Here is a 21,827-nt window from a genome sequence, read left to right on the forward strand (position 1 = left end):
GAAATGGCGAAGAAGAAAAACGTTTATTCCTTTATTCCTTGCATCATGGAATGGTAGTACCTTACTGCGATTACCAGTTGAGCGTGGAATTGCGAAAGTTTGTTCGTTAAGTTTTGTAATTTGAGAGCAATGTTTGTGACGTCATCTAATAATGTTGTTATGCGACGCTCACCAAGTTTTCAAGGGAAACTGTCAATTTTGTGACTGTAAATAGAAGATCTGTATAGCAAGTAATAGCCGCTATTTTTACAGTATCTATTTAAAGCCGTTAGTCAAAAACTTGACATTTTTTCCATGATAACTTGGTCAGCGTTCCCTGGCAACATTATTAGATGACGTCACAAACATTGCTTTGAAACTACAAAACTTAACGAACAAACTTTCGCAATTCCACGCTCAACTGGAAATCGCAGTATTTATAGACGACGTGCAGCCGGTACAGGTTGAGATCGAAAGAAATTCTTCTTTTCAATAGTGACAATTCGACCATAGCGGATTCATTTGACCTGTCATATTTGCCAGAAAAAAATCAAGCGAAAAGTCGTCCAATCGAAAAATTCCGGCTTGTGGAAAATAGCCCTTGCTATTAAAATTATGAAAATCCAGCCGTATCTGAGCGCACTCGTGACGTAATTAAATTAGCGTTTGATGACGTAATTAGATTAGCCAAAACCAACTACAGTTTTGTAAAAGTTTTGTTGTTGTTAAAACGTTTTGGACAGCATGACCAAAACAACAAAAAACTTCATTTAAAACTTAAAAGTTCATTTTTACTTGTTCACCGACCGATTCGCTAGATAAAGAACAATGTAATATAAGATGCCATAAGCTGAAATGTTTAATTTAAAAGTGGCCCCAAGTCATCAAGAAACTTGTCCATGCAATGCTACAGAGCCGTTTATTGTAAATTTAGCCCTTGGCCTTCGCGCTCAATTGACGTCCTTTGAGTTTTTTCACGTAATTCTTCACTAAACTGGCAACATCACGTGACACAACTGGAAGAGGTGATTGGCTGATCTACAAAGTTGATGAAAGAAGTATGAAGACTGATGAAGATGTATGATAGCCGTATATAAGAGTGGCTAATAAGACCTGGGTTTTATCACTCGCAAATAATAGGCGATATCCTACGATCATTGTCGCTGATCAATAAAGTAAAAAAGTTTTTGAACACAGTATTTAATGCGTTATTTAATGCAACAATAAAGGATAAATGATAGAAGGTACTTCTTCAGTTTGAACCAATAATATAAACTAACCTTTTCAAAAGCACGTCCGTAAATATATTTATAATCGTCTTTCGATATTTCCTTATGTCTGTAAAATGGTTTCAAAGCTTCTTTTAACTCATCTGATATCAATTGTTTTCGCTTTAACCTCTCTATTCCCTGAAAAAAGACACAGAATTTTGCATGAAAAATACAACAAAATATGTCATTTGTTCACTGCATTGCTTCCGATCAGCTTAAAGTCTATCAAAATTGACTGGATTAAATGGTAATCTCGTCTTCCTCGACGGTTCGAGTTTAAGAAGATACGAACTACGAAGTACTGGCTGCAGGTTTCGATGGGAAAATCTCGAATACCTTTCAGACGGTTGGAATAAGTGTAAGTTACTATACTGTAACTTGTAAGACTATTCGTAAGTTTAACAACACAACAGAAAATACACGTATGTAACAGAACAAGACAAGCATTCAACCAGAAGGACCAGTAAAAGTTGTTAAAACATAAAATAAAAAATGTATTCGGAAAACTAAATTTATGAATTAAAGACGAAGCCTATATAAACGGTAAAACAATTTCCTCGAGACAGTGTATATAGGATTGTACATGAACATCTTCCAAATAATTTCTAAGTCATTTGTTTACATACTTTAAATGAAGTACCTCTCTGCGTCTTTTAGCAGCCTCTGTCTCATAAGAATTTCCTTCACTAACTTTTCCCGAGATTTTTGTCGGATAGACAACAGCAACAGGCCGGGAGGACTGGACATCCGCCGTAGTTTGCCTTGTGGAAGAACGAGCTTTTGCGATATTCGCAGCCGTAGTAGAATTCTCTAAATATTGCTTGGAATTATTACCGTGCTGTGATGAAGGATTTTGTTTTATACTTTGAGAATTGATTCCATTATTGATTTTACGAATATTAGCAGTACTTGGAGTGGAACATGAAACTGATGGATTACTTGAGGTTTCTTTACTTTCACTTTTCTTTGATGAAGACAATCTTATGTGATAACCAGTTCCCTGTGATAAATTTCTATCACCGAGGTTAAGAAACTTGGAATTCGGCTCTGACCACGAGCTCTGGACAGTTTTTTTATCATTGGTCTTCAGGGCCGTTGGACCAGGTTCCAAAATCTTTTGTTTATTATCCAACCAGGTTTTCGTTGCTGTACCGGTTGGCAAGAGATGTAAAATACCTGAACTCTCCTCAGGAAATTCGGGTAATTTTAATTTTTTACGTCTGATTCTTGGCGGTTTCATTGGTGATTTAGACACAACACTAGTGGGCTTAAAGTTGAATGATTCTGCGTTCTGCACATTTACAACCGGAATATTAGGTGCTGTGGAAGTGGGGTTTTTCTTTGGTATTTTGTACGAAGTAAAAGAGTGTTGGCTAGCTTTCGGCATGGCCTTCGACGGCTCTTGTGAGAACTTCGTATTTTCCTCTTTCTCGATGTCCTTATCTGTAATCGTCTTTGGAGGGTTTATTCTGCTTTTAGCAACAGACATGTGAGATCGATCATCACTTGGCATGTTGACGACGCTTGAGCTGGAACTTGCCCCAAACCGTTTTAACCGTTTGTCATTGACAAATTCTCTCACGGCTGTTTCATTTCCTTTACATTTTCTCGGGGATGAACTGTTCGAATCGCCCTTCGCTCTATTTCTATGAATGGAGCATCGGCCAAACATCTCTCTTGAACAACAACGAGCTGAAGAGCCTAGGAAAGGGCCCAAAAATACAAAATGAAAAATTCCAGGCATGGCAGGGAGTAGAATTGGGGGAAATAGTGTAACAATTTTGCTACAATAATTTACTATAATTATACCAAAATATAAGAGATATTGTATGTATAATGTAGAAGAAATAATGTCACACAAATGAAAATGGCCTAATCGTTTCCAACATTGCCAGTCTGAAGATGAAACGGAACGTAAATTGCAATTCTAGCTATGTACACTAGTGACTTAAATGTAAAAATCAACCTTCATCCGTGCAGGATAAGACAAAATATGATATACCTAATAATGAGCTGGATCGTTGGTCTTTTTTTTCTTTTTTTTCCTTTGAAGTATTTTGTTTTCTTAACACTTTAGGTTTGGCTTCTGACTGACGTGCCATTTTGTTTTCTTCAATCCTCACTCTTCCATCCTTATCAACCGTAAGAGATTCGCTATGCAGAGTATCCAATCCAGTAAATATAGAACCTAATACGTCAGGATTGCCCGTGGCAGTTGATCTATAAAACACATACCGAAACAATATTAGTAGAATTTCATATGCATGGTTTAAAACGCCATCCACTGACCTATATTAGATGGACTACGCACGAAACCTAATTAAGGGAATCCTCGAATTAAAGCCTCCTTCTTTTTACGAGTTCGAATTCCTAAACATTTTACACTGAACACATTTTTAAAAACGCCAAATACGAACTCAAAAACAACTATCAGTCTGCAGTACGTTCAATCGACGTCTGAACCTACATGACGTTAGTAAAGATGCGGATACATTTTGTATCGCGCGTCTAGGGCATTGAGTAAACATAAGTTAGAGCGGCACATAAATTGCATAACAACCAGCTTTCGCAAGATATGGTTAGATACGCTTTGATGGCCGAGTCAGTGTGACTACTGCTGGTTAGCACACGTTATGGAAAGGTAAGGAAGTATTTAGAAGAAAATGACAACGACGAAAAGTTAGAACTACTGGACAATTTTTATAATAGTTAAACATGCATGACATGACATTTTTTATAGTTAAACATGCGCAAATGCCATGCTGCATGATGCATGAGAGCGCAACTAAAATGGATGACATGAAGGTAATTGAACCATGTTAAATATGTACGTATGTAATGTTGCTGCACGTGTACGACTATGACTATACAATCAAAACAAATCAAATCAAATCAAGACGAATACTTTGCAAGTCAGCAGAAAAGATATTTTGCAACTCGTATATTCGTATTCGCTGCTTACGCTTTTCTTATGTATCAACATTATCATATCAACATTTACTGACTTACATGAGTGGCGTGGAGTGTGTCGTGACCACTGGAGCTGGTGATTCGACTATTGGAAGATACTCAAGATCAAAATCGCTTCCAAATAAAGAAAAGGTTGCCGTTGGCTCCATCTCACGAGGTAAGAGATATCTGTCAGTGGTTTTTGAGCTTCCAGCTGCCGCATCATCATCGGCCTTTATCTTTTTTCTTCGCGATCTCTTTCGTTTCCTCTTCTTTCTTTTCTGTTTTGTAGTACGAGTTGTTGTCGAGCTTTCACCTAAATTGAAAATTAAAGCTCAAGTCAGGTTTAAACTTCGAACTAAATTTCCGCTGGTTAAAACGTAACTATACTCCTGAAATCCGCGATTCAGATTGGCCAATTCCATGAATATCTTCTACAATACACGACGATGTGTGTATAAATTACGACCTTAAATGAAAATATATCGACCTTCAGTCAACAACGATCTTAAATGAAAATATACCTTTAACTAGCGTGTTTGTTTTCTTTTTCTTTGATTGTTGTCCAGTTTGACGACTTCCTTGTGTTCTTCTTCTTCGCCGTCGTCTCCTTCGTCTTGATGTCGCCACAGTTCGCGCACGACGTTGTTGCGATGTTGAAGGTCTAGCGGTGGAAGATACGCTGCTATCTATACGGTGAAGTAAGACAAGAGACAATTATATCTAACGCCACAATTATATCAATAGCCACTTCCTCCATACGACTACCATTTGTCAAACAAAAGTGCCGCCGCTGTTATTGATTTCTGCTTCCATTTAATTGAATTTGGAAAAAATTTCCATCACATCACAATTCAATAACAGCAAACGTCTACTGTGCTCTAAATTACGCGAATATGATTGGTTTTTATACAAGCAGCCGAAATTATTTCAATCCAAACAAAGAATATAATGCAGTTATACTGTAGTATACAATTACGATATCGGAAAAGCCATAAAGCCTGGGAAATGGTTGAATGAAAGACTCTTGCCACTCATGATGGCTGTCTTCTTTTTTAACTCTGTTTAAGATGCACCAAATCTACGACGCAGACGTGAAGTAACACTGCCGTTACTTTCAGTTGCATAACATGACTCCTTTAGTGAACAAGATCCGAATCATGTAAAACAATTATTAAAGTAAACTGGTTCGTAACACTAGCGGCTGTTTTTATGTCACGTCCGACTCGTTATGAATATGACTTCATTCCCAATATGAATAGCTCCGGCATTACGTGACATAAGTTTGAAACCGAAGTAAAGTATGTTTTGAGTGATATTAAGTTGTTTTAACAAAGAAATGTTGTTTTTTTGTCAACTAGTCCTGGTCCCTTCCCGCCATTTCAGATCACTCGGTTGAGGGATCCCACAAAGTACCTGCGAATTGCTTGGATCGGGATTCCAGAGTCGGCGATAGTTCATCGTCAGAGAAAGCAATAGCATGCTGGGAGTAATCAATGCTGTCGTTATCCAGTATATTTTGCTGCGTATTATCCAGAAAGCAATCACGACAGAACCATTCTTCTTCTGGAACACTGTCCAAAGGCGGAGTTAAACACTCAAGATGAAATCTAAAGAAACAATAAACCAGGATTATGTCTGATAACTATTAAAATCTCAACATATCAGTTCAGGACTGTTCACATGATTAACTTTTGTCGAATCCAATTTACTTCTGATGGATGTTTTGTAATTTTTTTACTTGCAATGTATAAGAGCGGCATATCAATTGTAATGCGGTACTGCTTTATCAATAACAAACTACTGTACATTCCATCCATCAGAAGTGAATTGGATTCGACAAAGTTGGATAGACGGGCCTTTAGACTGATTCGTTCCGGCTGTGATTGGAAAGATAAAAATACTTTAACTAGAAGTATTCTGGTGAAGCCTGACGCACACTGAAGCTTTATGGAGGTGTGTCTTTGAGTTTTGAACAGTTTTGAGTTTACATTGTAGCTCAGTCGGCGGGAAAGGATTGTACTAGCAAGCTAAAGATCGCTGGCTTAATTCCACCGCAGTCAGAATAATTTTCAGGTTGTCCGTTTGGTTACAAAGAGTAGCACCATCATACTAAATTTCACACACTCTAACCGTCTTAACCGTTGTCTTAAACTGTCTTGTGGAATTGCGTCTTTTTGAGTTTGCAGTTTTTAATCACGATAGTGTTGTAACTAATGATGGGAAACTTGCTGAACGAAGTACAAGCTGTATGTGATTGACAAGATTATAGATTGTTTTCATGCATCGATAAAGGACAGATATATATTCGACTACATGTTAACTAAATTTTAATGTCATCACACCACAACTTACCCTCTATCGCATCCATCACAAAGTAACATTCTATCTTCACGATCGCCAGTGCCACATATCTAAGATAAGAAACTAAATATTTATTCAGAAACAACAAGATCCGTGCATTATTGATATACACGCAATCTTAAGGCCGTTTTCCACTTCAACCGTATCGTAGCGAAACGTAGCGTATCTCATTGCTTTAAAGTCATTAGTTCTGGCCGAATACTTCGGAAACAAAGAAATACGTTACGTTACGATTGAAGTGGAAAACAGGTCTTAAGTAGTAGCTACTATACTCGTCCTTCGATTTTCATAAGGTGCAAGTTGACTAACAATCACGCTTACGACATTACAATGTTTAAAAAAAGTTGCATAAACATACAAAGAGTTTCAGACAGAAATATAATAAACGGAGCAAACATTAATAATTATACCTCACAGGTGGTTGGATCTTCGTATTCATCCTTGATTTGAGTTCGATCTTCGACTTTGATCTACCGGTCCGAATGAAAAATAGATTTGATCAAAACTGCAATCAAAAAGGACCGTACATAAATACAATCGTGACATACACTGAGTAGCGAACAATCAGAGCGGTTCCAATGTCTATAGACTATGATAATAAAAATTAGCATGAAATTATCCCAGTTACTGATAAATGACATACGAAAGTTATACCACAAAAATTAATTAAGACCAAACAAAATTTTCCACGAAAAAAAAAAAAAAACATCATGTTTCTCCACACTGTATGTGACACTCGATCGACCAATATTCACAAGCGCTTCACTGTGATTCAGTGGAAATACTTTTATAAAATAACATGTATATAACGCGTGTTCTAATTGGTCGAAACCCGTGTTCAGGCCATCCAACCACGGAAATTTAATTCGCTTTTTAAAATCAAACTTGGAAGACCACCTTGATGTTGTTATTTTATAATACAATTATTTAATGGTTTCCCGTGTTTAAATGGCCTGTCCCAACACTTGGGAGTGTTGCTTGAGTAAAGGAAACCTCGCTAAATCACTTGCCTTTAACTCGGCTCGTGTTTCCCGCGCTTTTCTTAACTCTCGCAACATTCCCGCGTGTTTGGATCAAACCATCCAAACACGGAAACAATTAAGTAATTGTATAATAAACCATGGCGGTCATCTCTATTTCTTTTAATCACAACTCCGGGTGGCTCACATACATACAGTAGACCTCAGCCTCGCTTCGACAAACTCCCGGGTTTTTACATATTTTCATATTCATAAATATATATTTGCCACATTACCTCCTCAACTGTTTCTTCATTGTTTGCTATTTTAACTGTGATTGTATAGAACACTTTACGATCCACTGGGCATGTGTTGATATTCTGTAAAATAGTTGAGAACGAACAAGTTGACACGTAGTATATACTGTATTACATGCTACAGTTTTATTCCAAAAAGAATGGCTATCACAAAACGTCTTTCACTTCCCTGGCAGACTACCCTTTTTAATACACACATGCATCCTCAGCTGTTGGAGTAAAAGTAAAACCTATGATCTACGAGCATATTCATAACAGCTTTGATTGCAGAGGGCACGGGAGATCGATAGTGACTCCCTAAAGTCGGACGTTACTTCAGTGTCACATTGGGCTACTCACAACAAAATGTCCCTCAATTCGAAAAAGACTAAAATTATGAAAATATTCTCCCAACACAAATTTTCAGATCTTGACCCAATAACTATTGAGATCAACAACCATACTATTAAGGAAATCTCTTCTGCTGTTCTACTTGGTGTCACATTTGATCAATATTTGAAATGGGATAGGCAAATTCACACTATCTACAACATAATAAACTCTAGACTATATCTATTAAAACGCATACGCAGTCACCTTATTCTAAAATGTCGTATTCAGTTTTACTCTGCACTAATCTACCCACATCTATTATACTGTTGTACACTCTGGGGAAACGCAAATAAAGAACTAATAACGTGCCTACTAAAACTACAGAAACGAGCTGCAAGACTAATTCTTGAATTACCAACCGAAGTACCCTCAATATTACTTTTCCGCCAACTTAATTGGATACCTATTTTCAACTTGATAAAAATGAGAAAAATTCTTATGGTTTTCAATACTTTAAAAACTTCTTGGCCACCAGATCTTAGAAGGTTGTTTGTTTACGTTCGCGACTGTCATCCAATTCAAACAAGATCGACAATGACTGACTTAAAGATCCCTTTAGTCAAGACCGAGCAGGCTAAATCTAAGATATCTTATAGTGGTGCAAGTCTATTCAATTCTTTACCTTCTGAGTTAAAAATCGTTGAAAATTATTCACCTAACTCTTTTAAAAAAAAGCTTAAAACCTTTTTTCTTCAATTAAACAATGAAGTAGACCATGTTAATGAATTTAGCTGCACTGTATGCAAGCATATCATTCGTTGCCAATGTTTCTCGCGATGAAACCTTTCATATTACCTTTCGAGGGCCATTGGGAAGAATACCTTAAGGTAACAATGTGAACCCCTCATGAAATAAAGTTTTAATAATAATAATAATAATAGTTAATTCACCTTCCACATTAATATTTAGTAGGATTGCTTTTACGGTCTGCTAACATATTTGAATATTACCCCCCCCCTCCCTACTTAACTATCTTGCATGGCCTGATGCTTGTTCGTTTTTACACTAAGCTCTTTTTCACGTGAACTATTTCATAATTAAGGGTGTTGATGTAAGAACGATTAACCACACAAACCTTGGCCCACTCTTGTATGCAGACGAGACAGAAAACATGGGTACAGATGTTGGGTATCCCCACTTTTTGATCAGTAAACTCCATTAAACATACAGCACACTGGTCATTGTTGACGTCATCAGTGAATGTACCATCCACACAAGGATTATCTTCATACTCATCACTCTCATCATCGTCATCATCATCATCATCGTCATCATCATCATCGCTGTCACTTTCTACAAAATACATACACGTTATGGTAACTTGTGGATCCCGGAATGAACTCAGCAACATAATTATATAGCCGTGTTTATCTGCTGTTTTTTCTATGATTCAGTGTGCTACAATTCTTTACGTTACAAAATATTATGAAAAATCAGGTTATTACTCCGGACGGCTACCGTAGGTAGAAGGAGTTGAAAAATAGGCTCGATTTTTTGTTTTGCGTCGCCAATTTACGAAAATCACGCGTGGGCGACACGAAGTCCTCGAACGAATCGAAATCGTCCTAGGATCGTTTCTCGCTAGTGTACCCACTTTTTGAGTGCGCGTGCTCGGCAAGTGCCTGAGATGGAAAGTATAAACACTTGCCGAGCATGCGCAGTTGCCGAGCCTTTTAGTTGCAATGCGCTTGCCGGCATGCGCAGACAGCGCAGTTGCTTGCTTTTAGCTCACGCGCACAAAAAGGGTGGGTACATAAAAACGTCACTTTTGATTACTGTGCGCAAGTTAGTCAGATCTCTGTAGTCTGTATCTATTACTTACTCTGTGATAACACCAAAAATTAGGCGCTACAAGCTCAAGCAAGATAACTGTAGCCCGAGTGAATGTTTGAGCAGGCATCTTAGTACAGTATAACATGCACTGCCACATGCATACACTATAAACATTTAGTTTTCTACCTTACAATATTATGGAAGTGTTTGAATCACTGCATACTATACAATACCTTCATCTTCATCTTCATCATCATCTTCATCACTGTTATCAGTATCATCATCATTCAATATATTATACTTCCGTTTCTTGGGAATCCCAACTTCACTCTCTGAATCATCATTGCTATCATCCATTTTTATCTAAATTATATATATATAATTTATAAACTCTGGAAGATTATATTGTCTGAATTCATATAAAATTCCCTTTTCGCTTCTTGTGCTCTTAATTTTTTTTACCCTGTAAATTGAATTAGAACACTCTGTCACATACAGTTAATCAATATGCTAACATTATAATATCTGTTTGTTAATTCCTCCCCAAGAAAGGCAGAATGATTATTTTAAATCTGATTGAAAGTCATTAAATTATCAAGATTTACTTGTCCTATTTGTGCAAATATGTATATAAGTACTTCATCTCTTTTAAATTTTTTTGTTCTCGCTTTAATTAGGTCTAGTAATCCATTCCAAACAATAGCCACGCTGAAAGTTTAACTTTTTATGCCAGTCAATCATAAAATGTAATTTAGACTTTTAGCAAATTGAGTCAGCCATCAGGTGAAATTGATGTGCATACTTCAAATTAGATTTTCGATAACCATCTTAAACATTGACACTGAAAAGACATCTAGGTTTCATTATGTTGGCTTTGCTAATTTAAATTAAACCCATGTGATAACAATTAATATACAATATTCCCTCTGATGTTGCCCTCCCCCTGATATTAAGGTCTACTACTAAATGGTGAACCTTAATTGTATATGAACATGCAGGACTTCTTTTATATTTTTTAAAATATTTAAAACCAATTAGGTTAACAAAATTGCAATCAGCAAGACAATATCAAGTAACAAAATATAATTTGTAACATTAATTTAATTATTTCTAATTATACTATATAGAATGAAAGAACTCATAATGGGGTTGTTTGTCAAGATCACAAATGCTAGATTTTGAGAAATAGAAAAGAAACACTGGTGCGCTTAAGAGCGAACATTTGTCAACAGTGAAAGAACTAGGGGTGTAATGGTGTCCAGTGACAGAGTCACAGAGAGGACCTGAGCTTCAGAGGTATGTCACATATATATCCATTAGGAATAACAGGTAAAGTATAAGGCAGATAGACATGAAGGCACTTGTTGCTTAGTTGTGTATTAGCGTTAAAATAAATAGTTATATGATTTTAAATTTAGCCTATTATTAGTGGGCAGTAAAATGAGTATAACATCATAAATTATCAAATATATATCGATCAAAATTTGTTCGATTCAATTTTCAAGCTACACTAAATTATATCACTGAGAAATAAGTTATATAGAACTAAAAATTCCATTAAAGTCAATTTTAGAGACCACTACATCTACTGACTTCTCTACATACAATATGGACGCAAACAACCTCTAACAGTGGCAAATTTGGAATTAGAAACTTGGTCAAATATTCTGTTTTTGGTAAGGGGAGAAATTGCAAAATTGTAGTAACTTGCCCCTGATTTTACCTAAAGATATAAACCAATAGGACGACTTGAACAAGCAAAATTACCTGTTCATTCTGTACAACTTGCTATCCCAAATTCTCAAAGAAGCACGTACCTTTATATAATATCTGTCGCCATCTTAAAAGATTCTGAGTGATGGTTTTTAATGCAACCCCCCCCCCGATGGATGGAAAAGCCAATAGCGAGAGAGGGGAGAGTCAGGCCTGGAGAAGAAGTGGCGTATATGGTCAAAAAAATTTTACCATGGCGAGATGAAAATTTTTGTTTGAATAGACAAGTCGGTTTTCTTCGACTCGACTCTGCATTTGCCGTTTATAACGATTTTATTAGTTCATATAAACAGGGCCTGATATTTCGCTCACACGAGCGAAATTTGCGGTTCGGGTAGTTAAGAAGCAATCCCCCCTCTACTTCACTTACATAGACTTCCAGTGTTGTCACATTTTGGACGATTGTTACATCTGCGCATGCGCGTGACTGATTATTGCTATCGGTACTCGTAGCGGAAGCCGATTTTAACCTCCCTATTACAGTATTCAGGAGTTCATTCAATCATTCAATAGAGATCGTGGTGAGAAACAAACTCGTTCCCAGGGTATTTTACCTTGATTGTGCGCTGCGGTAAAAGGTCCTGGATCGGCCAGATTTGAATTCTAATTTATTAAATGAATTTTCCTAATTTATGTGTAATTTGCGGAATATTTTATAATTATTTCGAAACGAGTGCGATAAATTTCAGAAAACAAGACTCCACCAACCTCGTTCCCAGGGCATTTACCTTGAGTCTGTTAATTTATGCTTATTCAAAATACCCACGAAATGCGGATATTTTGAACGGCCGATCCCAGGGGGTTTCTTATTCTCTCCCAGCCTCCCCTCCCAGCCCCAACACCCCCTATAAAGTCCCTAAACGCCCCCTGAGAATGAGGTTGTGGTGAGAACAAAAATTAATCGCTAAAGGTCTCGAATTCGAGTGAAAAAAAAATCAGCCAATAAAAATCCAGAGCCTTAAAACTGAATTTCATTTCCTCCATTTTTTTTAGCTTCCGTCAAGTCAAACTTTTGAGTCATTCTGGAAAAAACAAGAGAAAATGCCTCCTTCTTGCACATAAAGTCTCAGTTAGTTGATGCCCCCGTTGTCATTGAGAAATAATCCGAATAAATTTGTATTTATCACTTTATTCAAATCGGCCATGGTTCTGTGGCAATCGGTGCACATACATCTAGAAATATTTTAACACATCAGCACCTTGACATGATGTTCACAACTGACTACCACTACAAAATGAAAACCAAACTATATTAGTCTGAACATTCCTTGTTAGTCGCACTGAAATCGCGATGTCTTTGTACGTCTATATGGATTTGTTGGTTTATTTGTAATCTTGACATGTTTTGGTAATAGCTAGTTCACAATATTACGCATAATCACTATATCATCTTATAACAATTTATATAATATATTCATATAACCATAGCATTCTCTTCAGTCAGACTGTAAGTCTGACTGAAGAGTATGCTATGGTTATATGAATATATTACTGTATAGACTGTATAGACTGTATAGACTGTATAGACTGTATAGACTGTATAGACTGTATAGTTACATGCATGAGTAAGCAAATAGCTATCCACACCTTTTCCCAAAAACCACGATAGCATGCATGTGCTACAACGCACTGTATTGCGTAGAGGAAATGACTTGAAGTTTTAGTGTAGCCAAGCGCAGGGGCGGACTGGCCCACAGGGATACCGGGAAATTTCCCGGTGCGCCCTTGATTTACATGCCGTTTGGCGCCCCATTTTGGAGAAAATTATGGAAGAAATGATAAAACCATTGAAAGTAAAACACATGCAGGAAAGATAATCTGTTCTAAATCATGTATCAATTGAAACTGCCAACATTGTAGTGGTCAAATTTTAAACGCGACATGGCAGCACACGTATTTTCAATAGCTGTTGCTCATGTTAGAGCTACAAATGGCGCCCCCTTTTTTATTTTTCCCGGTGAATCATGTATAGGCCAGTCCGCCCCTGGCCAAGCGTAAAAAGTCTGAGCACAACCAACCACGGAGAGAGAAATGCGTACAACATTCTTCATAAGGCTTCAGTAGTCAGTGCCTAAATACTATATTGTAAAATGAAGAATTACTAAACAATAAAACAAAAACAAAAGGAGTTAAAGTTGAAGACAAGGCTTTGTGGAGCTGTGCTCAGACAGAGATATAATTCAAACGTTTAAAGATATATTATATTCTTAAGGTCATAATCTTATAGAGACGTTAATTACTGTTATTGGAAAGTTAAGGAATAAATAATTATATAAATATAATTGATTCACACTGTGTTTGTTGCGAGTAGAATCAGAACCAAAAGCGAGTATTACAATTATCCACAAAGTGATTGATGACTAGCTAATCATAAATATAAAAAAGTTCAATCGCTCGGCTCCACAGAGCACAGGATTTGGTTTTACGAACAAAATTTATTATAGGTTTTTTTGTCATTTGTGTGCAGTTTCATCACATGCGCTAGCCACTATAGCGATTTTCTAAAGTAAACATCCCCGCGTTCAATATGATAAATTATGAGTCAAAAGAAGAAGAGGGGAACATATATCTAAAAAAAGAAAGGTACAACGAAACACAATTCTTAATTCATAATTATGATTAAGAAAGGCTACAGCTGTCATACTATGCTTCCATGTCTATTTCTGTGAAAGAACATTCCATCTTTCGCCTAGTGGAATATTCCTACAATTGTATATCATAAACATTCATTATTATCATAGTCTAATAATTAATAACATTAATATGATCATTTCTACAACGCTCTGTTACAGGATTTAACTGCCATTACTCAGTGAAATAATGTTTTGTAGGCCTGTGTTGTAAATTACCAACAACCCTGCGTGGAATGCTGTTCTAAAAATCAGGCTGCCGGAGTCTCATCTCACTTTTTGTCATAGATCGTCGATTGTTGTTCCAGTTGTACCATGTCATTCCACCTGAAGATATACCTGCCCTGGGGAATAAACCATTGAGATTGGAGTTTCCGCATGTGTTGTCATGGTTACTGTACCACCATGCACCAGTGTGGAGAACAGCACAGTTAAATTCACTCGACATGTCGTTATCTCTATCTTTGGTACTGAATTTTGCCCCGTTATTATCAATCAACGAATCTCCAGCATTTTCTGAAATTAAATTTTATTAATTTTCAGTTCGTATTTGCTATAGCAGATACAACAACACAAACTTATTGTATCATGAAAATATTAAATTTAACTATTCTTTTAGGCCTTATGGCTTCTTTCGACGCAATTACGCGTTTTCTGTACACACGTAAACGCACGGAAATTTTTAAATGCTCCTAAATTTTTATTATTTAACACCAAGGTCAGTAAATAAATCGAAGGAACTTAGTTTTTCTGTGTATATTTAAGTACGCATTTAGTTGACCTAGATGTTAAATAATAAAAATTTAAAAGCATATAAAATTTTCCGTACGAATACGTGCGTATAAAAAACGCTTAGGTGCATGGAAAGCAGCCTTAAGTTTCCTTTTAAATTTTACGTGCGTGTACGTACGTACAAAAAACGCCACCATGGAAAACAGTCCTAAATTTACATCAATCTTATCAGTTACTACTGCAAATTCACCTCCTAGGCAAAAATTTACAACGCTTATTAAAAGGAATTCCACTTTTTTACCATCAGTTTCTCGTAAGTTATCATGCTTTATAAAACAAGCCATTAATTCTCCACTATCCGGTTTGCCTTGTCATTGTAACTAGGCCTTTGAAGATGCTAAGCATCATGGGTAGAGCTTAAGCAAGAACAACGAGAAAATGAGAGCGAGGTAAAACATGTGATTTCATTTTGTCATTTTTCACGTGAAAACGTGAAGGAAACTGATTTGCTATAAATGTTTTGGATATCATGATGGATTACATATTACATACCTTTTGGAGCACATTTCACTCCAGCATCTTCAGAATGACGACAGTTGTGGACTCCCCAGCCGCTATGGGAACAATTGGCCAGATTTTGCTCATTCCCAGAACAATAAACATCGTCTAACCATATCTCCTCTGAACCAGAAGAGACAAGATTTCCCTGAAGGGCCGCAAGGGCTTGCTGATAACCAAGTTGACGACACACAACTTGAGCATCCTTGATATCCCATTCGTCGTCACAGATTGTTCCCCATGTTCCGTTATGAAATACCTCCACACGACCAATACCCATTAAACTTAATGGCCCTTGCAGCCTCACTGTTTGATCTAAAATTATGGTAATGATCCTGTGAGTTATCACCTATTTAAGTTAACAGCGAAAAGATTTCCTTGAAACAAAAATACCGCGCGTATTTCCTGACCAAAATTTCAAAAATTTCTTCCAATCTATTTCCGAAACATGCAACATTATGTTATCCGTGTTTGTTTTCTGATGACATTAAGAAAAACTAAAAATATTTCACGTGAAAACGTGAAGAAGGCTGATTTGCTAAATGTTTTCGATATCATGATATGAAATTGTAAGCGTTGGATAATTTACCTTTTGGAGCACATTTCACTCCAGCATCTTCAGAATGATGACAGTTGTGGACTCCCCAGCCTCTATGGGAGCAACTGGCCAGATTTTGCTCATTCCCAGAACAACGAACATTGTCTAACCATATCTCTCCTGAACCAGAAGGAACAAGTTTTCCCTGAAGTGCTGCAAGGGCTCTTAGATAACCAAGTTGACGACACACAACTTGAGCATGGTTCATATCCCAAGAATCATCACAAACTGTTCCCCATTTTCCGTTATGAAATACCTCCACACGACCAATACCCATTAAACTTAATGGCCCTTGCAGCCTCACTGTTTGATCTAAAACTATGGTAATGATCCTGTGAGTTATTACAAACTGTCCACTAAACCATCATATAGTAAATTTAGGAGCTAAATATCATTCCAAAGAGCAAAATAATTCTTTAGTAATTCCGGGAAAATTTAAGAATTACTATTTTATCAGTTTTAGAATTAATGAGTAAGATTCAATCAAAATGCTTTTACAAAGAAGACTTTGAAATGCCTTTATTAACGTGTTAATTAAACTGCAGTACATAAACAATTAAACATTCAGTGTTTCCTGATTGAACTAGCTCCTGACCAAGACATGGTTTAACTGAAGTCTGTTCGCAAGCAGAAAAAAAGCTAATTGCAATGATTTCGTTGCAAGAAATGTTGGATTATCAAATTCACCTTTTTCAGAACAATTTACCCCAGCATCATCAGAATGTTGACAATTATGACTTCCCCAGTTCTTAGAAGGACAATTAGTTAGTTCTTTTTCATTCCCAGTGCAATGAACGTCGTCTAACCATATCGGTCCACTGCCAGAGAGAACATACTTTCCTTGCAAGGCTTCGTTAGCTTTTTGATAACCAAGTTGACGACACACAACTTCAGCATCTTTAATATCCCAGTTATCGTCACAGATTGTTCCCCATTTTCCGTTATGGAATACTTCCACACGACCTGTACCATTTGATCTTAATGGCCCCCGCAACCTGATAGTTGGTCCTAAAAATGAGGATGCGATAATAATAAAACGGCTGACTTTTTGAGATGACGTCATATTTATCATCTTCTTAATTATGGCTGGCAAATTAAAATTCAGCCTGAATTTTCGCCTGTCATTCTTGCCTCGAAAGAGAGTTGACCAGCTTTCTGATACATTATATGATTGCAAAACCCCATGCATGCAACAGACCCTCAGTTACTACACACAGGGTTGACCCCACACTAAAATAGTGAGATGACTCGAAAACCCAGTTGACTACAGTACTGTCCAGAAATAACCTAACAAATAAAGGTATATCTACGTTAAACCTCGGTCTGATCGCGGTTGAATCGAGCTCAGACCGAAGTCAAACCGTGGTGAGACGGAAGTTTAACACCCCGCCCTGTTAATTAACTCGGTCTGACAGACATTTCTAAGATGTTTCCGATATGATTATTGTGCTGTCGTTCTCAGCTGTTCCTAACATTCCGTTTGGAAGCGAACAATAACCGCCTACTGGAAAATCGGCCTTAGGTTATTTCTGGACAGTACCTGTATATTTACCCTCTGTGGAAAATCCATCAACGTGCAGTTTATAACCCTCGGATTCAGAACTCACAGAAAACATGGAATATTTTACAAAAGCTATCCCATCACCAGACTTCAGTATAATTGTTGATGTGTATTGACCAGATTCTGTTAAACGATGTATTTTGTCTAAACCAAGCCAAAAATTCCCTGAGAGAGAGCCAAATCCTGTTTTATATTCAGACCAACCACGATAAAAATCCACACTTGCAGCTTGTCTTCTTTGAAACACCGTCCATCCTCCTCCATTGGTTGTCATATCACACCAGACATAAAAAGAACCATTACCATCCGGATTGATTGTGTAAATTCCATCAGATCTCCTACCAGACTTGTACCAATGTGCACAACTTTTAACTGAAACTGTTGAATATTACAATAAACATAAAAAAAAATTACTAAGAAATGTTTATGCCTTGTTAAATAGTAGCTGAACGCAACGTTCTATGTTTTTCTACTAAAGCGCCTGGGTACAAGGCTGGAGATTAAAGAAAGCCGACGGATAAGAATTGTTTGCAAAAATGTAAATGCCAATTACCAACGCATTTCACACCAGCATCTTCAGAATGATCACAGTCATGGACTCCCCAGCCTTTATGGGAACAACTGGCCAGGTTTTGCTCATTCCCAGAACAACGAACATTTTCTAACCATATCTGTCCTGAACCAGAAGAAATACGATTTCCCGAAAGGGCCGCAAGGGCTTTCTGATAACCAAGTTGACGACACACAACTTGAGCATCCTTGATATCCCAAAGGTCATTACAGATTGTTCCCCATTTTCCGTTATAGAATACCTCCACACGACCAACACCATTTGAACTTGAAGGCCCTTTTAATTGGATTGATACATCTGGAAATTATGACAACGGACTAGTAAGCGACCAGTGGCAGTTCCAGCGCATGTAATATTAAATTAATACAGCTCTAACTTGCAATCATATTAAGAGATTTTTGTAAAGTTATTCTTGGAGATTATAGGAATTACACCTTGGCATAAAGGGAAGCTGGATACATATCCATCTCAGGTGTAAAGTGTCCAAAGGCAGACCTCTTGCAGTTTTGCTGGCAAATGCTTATTACGTGATATATTGTATGATATTTTCATTTGTCATTACGTCATTGTTTTTATAACCTCTGCCGTGTGACCTACAATCATTTTCAAAGGGCTTGGGATAGGTAACCAAATTACCGACTTAAAACACAAACCCAGATCCCCCCGCCCCCTCTTCAATGTTGTGTCCCAAGAAGACGGACATTTTGTTCGCAAACGTGTAACCATCATTGATTCGGGGAAGGGGGGTGGGGAGATGTATGGCAATGATCCTAAATAGTAGATTTTGTTTAAAAATAGTAATTAGCAACTTTCTGATCGCATGGCAAAAAAACAAAAATTAACTTTAATTTCGCAAAGTCTTTTGTAAAAGTGCTTTAAAAACTTTATACAAAATAAAATGTGAAAAGATAGGATAAAACTGAGCGAAAGCTATAAAAAAATATACAATTCAAGGGTTTTGAAAAGTTAGGTGTCGGTATTATGATGTAAATTCCATCAGATTTCCAGCCAGACTTGTACCAATGTGCGCAACTTTTATCTGAAACTGTTGAATATTACAATAAACATAAAAAATTACTAGGAAATATTTATGCCTGGTTAAAATTTACAATCTACAGCTGTAGTTGTTTTGCTGTTTCCAGTTAGCCTCAAGCTCGGTGATTACGAACTTAAATAGTAGCTCAACGCAACGTTATATGTTTTTCTACTAAAGCACTTCGGTACAAGGCTGAAGATTGAAGAAAGCTGATTGATAAGATTTGGTTGCAAAAATGTAAATGCCGATTACCAATGCATTTCACTCCAGCATCTTCAGAATGACGACAGTCATGGACTCCCCAGCCTCTATGGGAACAATTGGCTAGATTTTGCTCATTCCCAGAACAACGAACATTGTCTAACCATATCTGCCCTGAACCAGAAGGAACAAGATTTCCCGGAAGGGCCGCAAAGGCTTTCTGATAACCAAGTTGACGACACACAACTTGAGCATCATTAATATCCCATTCATCGTCACAGATTGTTCCCCATTTTCCGCTATAGAATATCTCCACACGACCAATACCATTTGAACTTGAAGGCCCTTTTAACTGGATTGATGTACCTGGAATATATGGCAACGGACTAGTAAGCTACCAGTTGCGGTTCCAGTGTAAGTGTGATTAAATTAATACAGCTCTAACTTGCAATCATATTAATAAATTTTTGTAAAAGTTTTCTTAGAGATTATAGGAATTACACCCTGGCATAAAGGGAAGCTAGATAGATATCCATCTCAGGTGTAAAGTGTCCAAAGGCAGACCTCTTGCAGTTTTGCTAGCAAATGTTTATTACGTGATATATACTGTGTGATATTCTTCATTTGTTATTACGTCATTGTTTTTATGACCTCTGCCGTGTGACCTACAATCATTTGCAAAAGGGTTGGGATAGGTAACCAAATTTCCGATTTAAAACACAAGCCCAGATCCCCCGCGCACCCTTTTCAATGTTGTCCCCAAAAAGACGGACATTTTGTTCGCAAACGTGTAACCAACATTGATTGGGGAGAGGGGGGTGGGTGGAGATGTATGGCAATGATCCTATATAGTAGATTTTGTTTAAAAATAGTAATTGCTCAACTATTCCTTAAAAATGATTGTAGTTTCACTAATGTTTTGGCATTTACGGACATGAAAACACGTTTCAAAATAAATTAATTACTTTTCCTAAATAAAACTCAATTACTACTAAAATTTATCGGCAGAAATCATGAAAAATGACAAGGAATGATGGCTTCTGTATGACGTCTGTATTTTGGGAAAATTTTAGGAAACGAAGTTACATTTCTGATAATACGTATTCTGTGACGCAGGTATGTAACAGGTTGCCCAAATTCTATGTAATGGGCTGCTGATTATTAGAATTTGTACGTACTTGCAAAATCTGATGGAATAAAAACTGGTAATTAGCAACTTTCGGAGCGATCGCATGGCAAAATACAAAATTAACTGTAATTTCGCAAACGTTTGTGTAAAAGTGCTTTAAAAATTTTATACAAAATAAAATGTGAAAAGATAGGATAAAACTGAACGATAACTATAAAAAATATACAATTCAAGGGTTTTGAAAATATAGTTGTCGGATTTATGATGTAAATTCCATCAGATCTCCTGCCAGACTTGTACCAATGTGTGCAAATTTTATTTTAAACTGCTGAATATTAAAATAAACATAAAAAATTACTAGGAAATGTTTATGCCTGGTTAAAATTTACAATCTACAGCCGTAGTTGTTTTGCTGCTTCCAGTTAGCCTCAGGCTCGGTGATTACGAGCCTAAATAGTAGCTGAATTCGAACGCAACGTTATATGTTTTTCTACTAAAGCGCCTGGGTACAAGGCTGCAGATTAGTGGAAGATGATTGATAAGATTTGGTTCAAAAAATGTAAATGCCGATTACCACACTTCACTCCAGCATCTTCAGAATGACCACAGTCATGGACTCCCCAGCCTCTATGTGAACAATTGCCCAGATTTTGCTCATTCCCAGAACAACGAACATTGTCTAACCATATCTGCCCTGAACCAGAAGGAACAAGATCTCCCTCAAGGGCCGCAAAGGCTTTCTGATAACCAAGTTGACGACACACAACTTGAGCATCATTGACATCCCATTGGTCATCACAGACTGTTCCCCATTTTCCGTTATAAAATATCTCCACACGACCAACACCATTTGAACTTGAAGGTCCTTTTAACCGGATTGATGGACCTGGAATATATGACAACGGACTAGTAAGCGACCAGTTGCGGTTCCAGTGTAAGTGAGATTAAATTAATACAGCTCTAACTTGCAATCATATTAATAAATTTTTGTAAAATTATTCTTGGAGATTATAGGAATTACACCCGGGAATAAAGAGAAGCTGGATAGATATGC

General features: G+C 37.0%; 3 protein-coding genes across 3 annotated transcripts; all 3 read right to left on the minus strand.

Moving 5' to 3' along the window:
• Window positions 1-224: 224 nt before the first annotated feature.
• On the minus strand, window positions 225-11,825 carry LOC114519823. Its single transcript, XM_028540002.1, has 13 exons — window positions 11,802-11,825; window positions 10,218-10,347; window positions 9,287-9,504; window positions 7,819-7,902; window positions 6,974-7,033; window positions 6,555-6,613; window positions 5,616-5,809; window positions 4,724-4,888; window positions 4,260-4,515; window positions 3,253-3,470; window positions 1,891-2,951; window positions 1,260-1,388; window positions 225-1,017 (listed from the first exon to the last, which is right to left on the minus strand). The coding sequence occupies exons 2-13, from the start codon at window positions 10,339-10,341 to the stop codon at window positions 910-912; spliced, it is 2,676 nt and encodes an 891-aa protein (XP_028395803.1). The 5' UTR covers window positions 10,342-10,347; window positions 11,802-11,825; the 3' UTR covers window positions 225-909.
• Window positions 11,826-14,596: 2,771 nt separating this feature from the next.
• LOC114519680 (putative DMBT1-like protein) lies at window positions 14,597-17,892 on the minus strand. The gene is made up of 5 exons (XM_028539850.1): window positions 17,816-17,892; window positions 16,963-17,283; window positions 16,267-16,593; window positions 15,672-15,992; window positions 14,597-14,903 (listed from the first exon to the last, which is right to left on the minus strand). The coding sequence occupies exons 1-5, from the start codon at window positions 17,889-17,891 to the stop codon at window positions 14,632-14,634; spliced, it is 1,317 nt and encodes a 438-aa protein (XP_028395651.1). The 5' UTR covers window position 17,892; the 3' UTR covers window positions 14,597-14,631.
• Window positions 17,893-17,916: 24 nt separating this feature from the next.
• Window positions 17,917-21,548, minus strand: LOC114519766 (deleted in malignant brain tumors 1 protein-like). Its single transcript, XM_028539938.1, has 5 exons — window positions 21,458-21,548; window positions 19,696-20,010; window positions 18,390-18,704; window positions 17,987-18,214; window positions 17,917-17,924 (listed from the first exon to the last, which is right to left on the minus strand). Exons 1-5 carry the CDS (start codon window positions 21,546-21,548, stop codon window positions 17,917-17,919), a joined length of 957 nt encoding a protein of 318 aa, XP_028395739.1.
• Between the last annotated feature and the right edge of the window lie 279 nt (window positions 21,549-21,827).

This window comes from Dendronephthya gigantea, unplaced genomic scaffold (genome assembly GCF_004324835.1).
Source record: "Dendronephthya gigantea isolate DGI-Jeju-01 unplaced genomic scaffold, DenGig_1.0 000014F, whole genome shotgun sequence".
NCBI lineage: Eukaryota > Metazoa > Cnidaria > Anthozoa > Malacalcyonacea > Nephtheidae > Dendronephthya > Dendronephthya gigantea.

Excerpts from the sequence above, each read along its gene's own strand:
- LOC114519680 (XM_028539850.1), bottom strand. The coding sequence starts at position 17,891 with ATGTTTTCTGTGAGTTCTGAATCCGAGGGTTATAAACTGCACGTTGAT. Across the intron at positions 17,284-17,815 it reads CACAGAGGGTAAATATACAG|GACCAACTATCAGGTTGCGG; the intron begins GTACTGTCCAGA and ends CCTCATTTTTAG. Across the intron at positions 15,993-16,266 it reads AGTGAAATGTGCTCCAAAAG|ATCAAACAGTGAGGCTGCAA; the intron begins GTAAATTATCCA and ends CCATAATTTTAG.
- LOC114519823 (XM_028540002.1), bottom strand. The coding sequence starts at position 10,341 with ATGGATGATAGCAATGATGATTCAGAGAGTGAAGTTGGGATTCCCAAG. Across the intron at positions 5,810-6,554 it reads TGTGATGGATGCGATAGAGG|ATTTCATCTTGAGTGTTTAA; the intron begins GTAAGTTGTGGT and ends TTGTTTCTTTAG. Across the intron at positions 4,889-5,615 it reads CCGATCCAAGCAATTCGCAG|ATAGCAGCGTATCTTCCACC; the intron begins GTACTTTGTGGG and ends TTCACCGTATAG.
- LOC114519766 (XM_028539938.1), bottom strand. The coding sequence starts at position 21,548 with ATGCTCAAGTTGTGTGTCGTCAACTTGGTTATCAGAAAGCCTTTGCGG. Across the intron at positions 20,011-21,457 it reads TCTGGTTCAGGGCAGATATG|GTACATCAATCCAGTTAAAA; the intron begins GTTAGACAATGT and ends CATATATTCCAG. Across the intron at positions 18,215-18,389 it reads TGCTGGTGTGAAATGCGTTG|TTTCAGTTAAAAGTTGTGCA; the intron begins GTAATTGGCATT and ends AATATTCAACAG.